Below are 6,778 nucleotides of genomic sequence, written 5' to 3'. Positions count from 1 at the left end.
TAAAATAGCATCATTCTTTGATTTAAGTGGCTACTGTGGCCGCAAACACCTAGTTATAAGTTGTAATAGCCTGCGACTACTACGGTAGCTGCTAGCAGCTTTTGAGCGGTTGTTAGCAGCTACTGCAGCAGCTAACATCTACTAGCCTATTATCAGATAAAATCACTCACAGCATCACTCTTTGAATTAAGTGGCTACTGTGGCAGCTAACACCTACAGTTATCAGTTGTAATAGCTTGCAACTACTACGGTAGCTGCTAGCAGCCTTTGAACAATTAGTTAGCAGCTACTGTAGCAGCGGTTAGCAGCTACTTTTATCAGCTAAAATAGCATCACTCTTTGATTTAAGTGGCTACTGTGGCAGCTAACACCTACAGTTATCAGTTGTAATAGCCTGCTACTGCTACGGTAGCTGCTAGCAGCCTTTGAACAGCTGTTAGCAGCTATTTTTTGTGAGAAGTTTTGTGTCATTTTCTTATACTTTAAAACCCTGAAATATCCCCTTAATGTCATATATTTTTTAAAAAGTTGAAAGTGTAAGTCTTTGTAGCAGCTAAATCTAAGCATCTACAGCGCCCCCTGCCTCCCCAAGAAGGCACTTAACCCCATCTGTGTCAAACAGAAAAATGCTGTATTTAAAGACATTTAAACAAAGAAAAGTTCCCTGTAGCCTCCACTGCACGCTCACAGTAACAAAGGTCATGACCTTTTTTAAGGCAGGGTGTTTACTGACTGTTTATGACGATTGACATTAATTATGGCAGTTTTACCTCCGGCTCAAGGACAGAGACGTCACCGCTGATGTGCCACCTTCACATTTTCAGCCTCCTCCTCTTCCTCCCCCCTTCCTCACCCCCCCCCCCCCCTCCCTCCCCGATGCTTCCTCTTAAACCGGCGTCGTTTTCCTGTTGAGCGTATCCGAGTTGCTATCCCTGTCTCTTTTGGCCGTCAGTCGGTCCAGGGTTCCTACGTTGCCCCGGTCTCTCTCCATGGTGGCCGTAGATGGCGGCTGAGTGGGCGCGGCCGTGGTCGTCGTGTTGAGCGGCGCCGCGTTCTGCGCCACGGCTGCCGCCGCCGCTGCCAGGTTGGACTTGGAGTGAGACGGGAGGGTGCCGCTGCTTATCGCCGCTCCACCTCCTCCACCTCCTCCTCCACCACTGCCGCTTCCGCTGGAATCTTTGGGGAAGTAGTTGTGCAGTTGGTAGAGCGTGGCGCGGTCCACCGTGCCGTAGAGGGGCGGAGCTCCACCGCCGAGACTGCCCAGCTTCGAGTCCCTGGACAGCGTGTACATGGAGATGTCGCCGCCCCCTCCGCTGCTGCCGCCGCCGCTGCTGGCGTGGTGCGGGTTGGGCAGCGTGGCCACGGAGAACGGCGGCGCAGAAGGCGGCAGCGCGAAGGTTTTGGACGTTCCGATGGGCGAGGTCTCCGGCGAGCGGGGCGGGTCGGTGGAGCGCGAGCTGGAGCGCGAGCGCCGCCTGAAGCGGTAGCTGGGCAGCCGCAGCATGGCGTGCGTGGTGCTCTTGAAGAGGTCGGTGCGCGAGCGGCAGCGCAGCTCTTTGTTCTTCTCGATGTAAATGTTGACGGCGAGGACACCTACCATCTCTGCCAGGATGAAGGACAGGCCGCCGAAGTAGAAGGACCAGCCGTAGGAGTAGTGCCACTTCTTATCCTCGTCCTTCTTTGGGGAAATGTCGCTCAGCGCCGCCGAGATGTAAACGATCACTCCAATGATGTTGCTGAGGCCTGAGGAAACATTCAAGACTCGTAAGTCTCTGTGGAGACAAATCAACCTGCAGATCCTTGAACACAGGGACTGTTTTCTTTGAGTTAGTCATTGCGGAGGCAGACGAGTGCTGACAAACTCCTCTTCAGAAACCACAAAAACATCTCGGTCTTACCTGCAGCTACAAAGAGAATCCCTCCTCCCAGGATGATGTTCCTCTTGCTCTTGTAGAAGCTGCTGGAAGCGACGCACACTCCGCCCAGCAGGAGCAGTATGGCGCTGAGGATGGGGAAGATGCTGGAGGCTCGCACCACACCTGCAGAGAACGACGAGATCGGCCAACTTTCAGCCACGGCATCGTTTCCAAACATTTGGGGTGTAGCTAAAGGGTTGCCTGAGCTAGGGTTCTCATCTAGACCACAGAAACAAGACCAAGACTTTTAGGGACCAGGTCAAGACCAAGAGCAAGAGCAAGAGCAAGAGCAAGAGCAAGAGCAAGAGCAAGAGCAAGAGCAAGACCAAAGTAAAGCATGTATGCAGTAGACATGGATTGGTCTTGGTACCCAAGAAGTCCCTTAAAGTCTTGGCTACCCAAGATCCAAGAAGTCCCTTAAAGTCTTGGGTACCCAAGATCCAAGTAGTCCCTTCAAGTCTTGGGTACCCAAGACCCAAGAAGTCCCTTAAAGTCTTTAGTACCCAAGACCCAAGAAGTCCCTTAAAGTCTTGAGTACATAAGACCCAAGAAGTCCCTTAAAGTCTTTAGTACCCAAGACCCAAGAAGTCCTCTTGCATACCCTCTGGTCTTGGTACAAATCAAATTATTGTAATCTTGAACACGAGGCTGAGCCGAGCCGGATCCAGGATCAGGCCCCAAATAACCGATTGTTACAGATTATAATCCACAACAATGACGTCAACTTAAATGTACGAACACCTTTGAACAAGAGCCTGCACTGACACCAGGAACGGGTACCGATAGCTGCCCTTTTGATCCCGCGGCTCAATTTATGTTTACGCGACATGAGCTAGCACAACTGACATCTGCTCACCTGCGGCTAACGCTGGAGCTAACCGAGAACCAAGCAACAACAGTGCAAGCAATAGCTTGACTTGTGCTACAGTTATGTGATACAGTGCATCTCTGCAGAAATCAGGATCGCATCGCCTGGTATGACCACTGGGGTCCCTTTTGCCCCGAGGGCCCCAAAGTCTCTTGAAACACCCTAACTTTCTGTATCTGCTAAGTCTGACAAATCCTTTGGTGTCACCTTTTTTTCCCTTCCCCTCCACAACACTTTTGAAGGTGCAAAGCTAACCTCGTGACACTCCTGAGAGAGCGAGTGTTAGCAGGACCTGCTGTAGCCGACACTACAGCCTGGCTCTGCTACAGCGCTTACACCACTGTTTACACCAGTTTACACATCGTATTAACAACTCTGGCTCTTTTGTGGCTCTCGACAAACAAATTAGTGAAGCAACGCCAACAGAGTATTTATCGCGTTATGGTCTGTTTAAGGCTTATCGTCAAACTCAGCCGAGTTTGGTGAAGGGAAAATGGTTTGATGGATTCAGGTAAGATGAGAAAATATCCACCTGTGTTGCATTATGGGTATTGCAGTTCTACAGTAATGAGGTTATCAGGTGACAAAATGCTCAGTTATTCAATTTGACATCGTCCAAAGACGACAATGACATCACTTCCTGTTCCACATGCCCTCACCTCACGTCTCATCTGCTTTCAGGTGAAAATGTGATTTTTTTTGTTGGTATGACGTCGTTGAATGACCTTGACTTTCAAAGAGGAACAATTCCCCTCTGTTGTTGGATCATATATGTGATAATATAAAGAATATATAGGTTAAGCAGCTATGTCCCTTTTCTGTTATCGGAAGAAATCGTGACTTCTGCTTCTGTCTGTGTTTTACAGTGTGGCAGATACAGAAATAGATGCCTTTACATAACATCATATATAACATTATATATATGTGTATGTATGTAATATAGAGGATGTTTTACGTTGTAAGGCAGAGTGTTGAAGGCTGTATATGAACATGAACACAAACTGCTTTACCACAGAAAACATGATGTGATGTCGAAAAATCCTCTGAAAACCTGAGCTGAAAATAATCCATTAGTGAAGCCTGTTCTTTCAATCTGTGAAAAAAGAGAGAGCTTTCTGTTCTGTGCTGAACACCCCCAGACTCACACACACACACACACACACACACACACACACACACACACACACACACACACACACACACACACACAGAAAAGCTTTGCTTGAATCTGACATCCATGCATTGATGTCCGCCCACCATCCCCTTCTGTCCTCTATGTGTGTGTGTGTGTGTGTTGCCACAGTGTACGCGTCTATACATTGCCTGAGTGTGTTTGTCATATGTGTGTGTGTGTGTGTGTGTGTGTGTGTGTGTATGTGTGTGTGAGACTCACGCAGCAAATACTCAGCAGCGTCTTGGTCGTAGTCGGCGTCGTCGGGGAAATGATTGATCTGAGAACACACACCTCGCTTCAGGCCTGAGGAAGAGGAGGAGAGGGTGAGGAAGAGGAAGAGGGTGAGGAAGAGGAGGAGAGGGTGAGGAAGAGGAAGAGGGTGAGGAAGAGGAGGAGAGGGTGAGGAAGAGGAAGGTGAAAAATGAAGTTTAAACTGTAGAATTATGAGGACTTACAGGATACAGTGTTTTTTTGTATAAATCATCTTTTTTCCCTCTCACTCTTCAATGATATGACATAATGAAATCAATCAATAATTGTATATGATATGATGCATATGAAATGATCCATTAAAATGGATTTTCAAAAATTCATTAAAATTATTCCTTAAGAGGTTTGCGAATATTTTCAACAGATCCTTGTTCAGGGTGATGCCGACTATTATGATGGTAAATTTCAAGTCATTCCGAGATACTTTTTGTTTTTTAGACTAAAGCCAGCTCACTAAGTGCATCAGGGCAAATTACTGTGATGAACCAGTATTCCTAATATCTAATATCACAATTAAGCAGCATTTGTTACCATAATACAGCAAATATCCATCAAATTACACTCATTCAGAAATAATCTCCCATAGAAATAATGGGAAATTTCTTAATAAAATGCAAACCCAGTGATGTACACAATAAATACACACTGTTTGATCTGTGACGTATTTTCAGGGAAACGTAATAAACTTAATCATGACTGCAATACATTATTATCTATTTGTTTATTTATTTTTTAACCAGTGTTTGCTATGTAAATTTATGCAAGAACACCCATTTATGTCTGTTGTGATTATGCTGAAGAGTACACACACACACACACACACACACACACACACACACACACATACGCACACACACACAATCTTGTACTTGCTGCATCCTGAGGACCGGGTAAAAGTGCTGACAAAGTGAGGACCAGCATTTCCACTTTATTTTTTTCATACTTCATGAATGACATCTATATAGAACTACTGGTTGCAGTACCATAAAATGTCTGCAGGTGGAGCCCCAGAGCAAAAAGTGCTTTTTTTTTTTTTTTTATTATTATTATTTTTGGTCCAAAATTTTACAAAAAACATCATACTTATACCATGTCGACAAAAAAAAAAAAAAAAATTTGAGCCAAAATCTTTGGTCCAAAATTTGACACAAAGGTCATACTATATTATGTCGTCCAAAATGTGAAAAAAAAATTTGACCCAAAATGTTGGACCAAAAATTGTTGACCCAAAATTTCACAAAAACATCATACTATACTATGTCGTCCAAAATTTGAAAAAAAAAATTTGACCCAAAATTTTTGACCAAAATTCTTTGACCCAAAATTAAATTGTCGACCAAAATAAAAAAAAAATTGGACCAAAAATGTTTGGTCCAAAATTTTACAAAAAAACATCATACTTATACCATGTCGACAAAAATTAAAAAAATTTTTTTACCCAAAATCTTTGGTCCAAAATTTGACACAAACGTCATACTATATTATTATGTCGTCTAAAATTTGAAAAAAAAATTTGACCCAAAATTTTGGACCACAATTTTTTGACCCAAAATTTTGGACCAAAATTTTTTGACCCAAAATTTTGGACCAACATTTTTTGACCCAAAATTTTGGACCAACATTTTTTGACCCAAAATTTGACAAAAACATCATACTATACTATGTCGACCAAAATTTAAAAAAAAAATTTGACCCAAAATGTCCTCACTCCGTAAAAATGACCTCACTTTGTTGGTTAAAAACCCTCACTGGTCCTCAGTATGCTGCCAGTACAAGAACACACACACACAGTGACACACACACACACACACACACACACACACACACACACACACACACACACACACACACACACACACACACACACACACACACACACACACACACACACACACACACACACACACACACCTTCCAGACAGCAGATCCTCCACAGTCCAGAGTGGGTCAGAGCTCCAGGGTCTTTCTTGTCCTTGTTGCTGTTAGCGTCGTCGTGGCTAGAGTTAGCCGTGCTGTTGCAGATGAACGCGCGGGCGTAAAGCCAGTAATCCGTGCCGATGGCCACCGTCATCAGGGCGAAGGCGGCAAACGCCCCCATGGTGGTCAGCAGCACCTGGATGCCCCGCTCACACCACACCAGCGCCGGGCGAGGGAGGAAACTCATGTCTGACAGGAAGTGGTTCAGAAGACAGTTAGCGGAAGATGTTAATGCTAAGACAAGACACATGTTTGTTTTCTTCAACGGTGACATGGAAATAAAATGGGTTTTATAATTTGGTACCAAAGAAATCTAAAGAACCAAACTAAAACCTGTGTTTCATGGAGTTTTTAGGCTCCTCCTACTTCAAAGATACACTGTGTCTTTATCTTGACTCCAAGATCATTGATCAGAGATGTACTAACTAGCAACTAGCTGTTAGCCTCTAATAGCAAAAAGCAACCAGCTCCTTAGCCTCTTAGCAACAAGCAGCTAACTTCCTAGCAACTAGCTGTTAGCCTCTAGATTCTAAGCAAATAGCAACCAGCTTCTTAGCCTCTTAGGAAAAGCAG

At 44.7% G+C, this 6,778-nt stretch overlaps 1 protein-coding gene across 1 annotated transcript in view; it reads right to left on the bottom strand.

Annotated features, from left to right (window-relative positions):
• Window positions 1-886: 886 nt before the first annotated feature.
• Window positions 887-6,778, bottom strand: part of LOC310936045 (voltage-dependent calcium channel gamma-4 subunit-like) — a gene marked incomplete at both ends in the record, with an annotated part of 8,501 nt that continues 2,609 nt past the window's right edge. The window contains 4 exons of the mRNA XM_083900070.1: window positions 887-1,743; window positions 1,899-2,039; window positions 4,178-4,261; window positions 6,140-6,394. Coding sequence (XP_083756196.1) covers window positions 887-1,743; window positions 1,899-2,039; window positions 4,178-4,261; window positions 6,140-6,394 — 1,337 coding nt within the window. The remainder of the gene's footprint in view (window positions 1,744-1,898; window positions 2,040-4,177; window positions 4,262-6,139; window positions 6,395-6,778) is intronic.

This window comes from Microchirus variegatus (assembly GCF_963457635.1).
Source record: "Microchirus variegatus genome assembly, chromosome: 13".
NCBI lineage: Eukaryota > Metazoa > Chordata > Actinopteri > Pleuronectiformes > Soleidae > Microchirus > Microchirus variegatus.
This window is presented reverse-complemented; position numbering and strand designations above follow the sequence as displayed.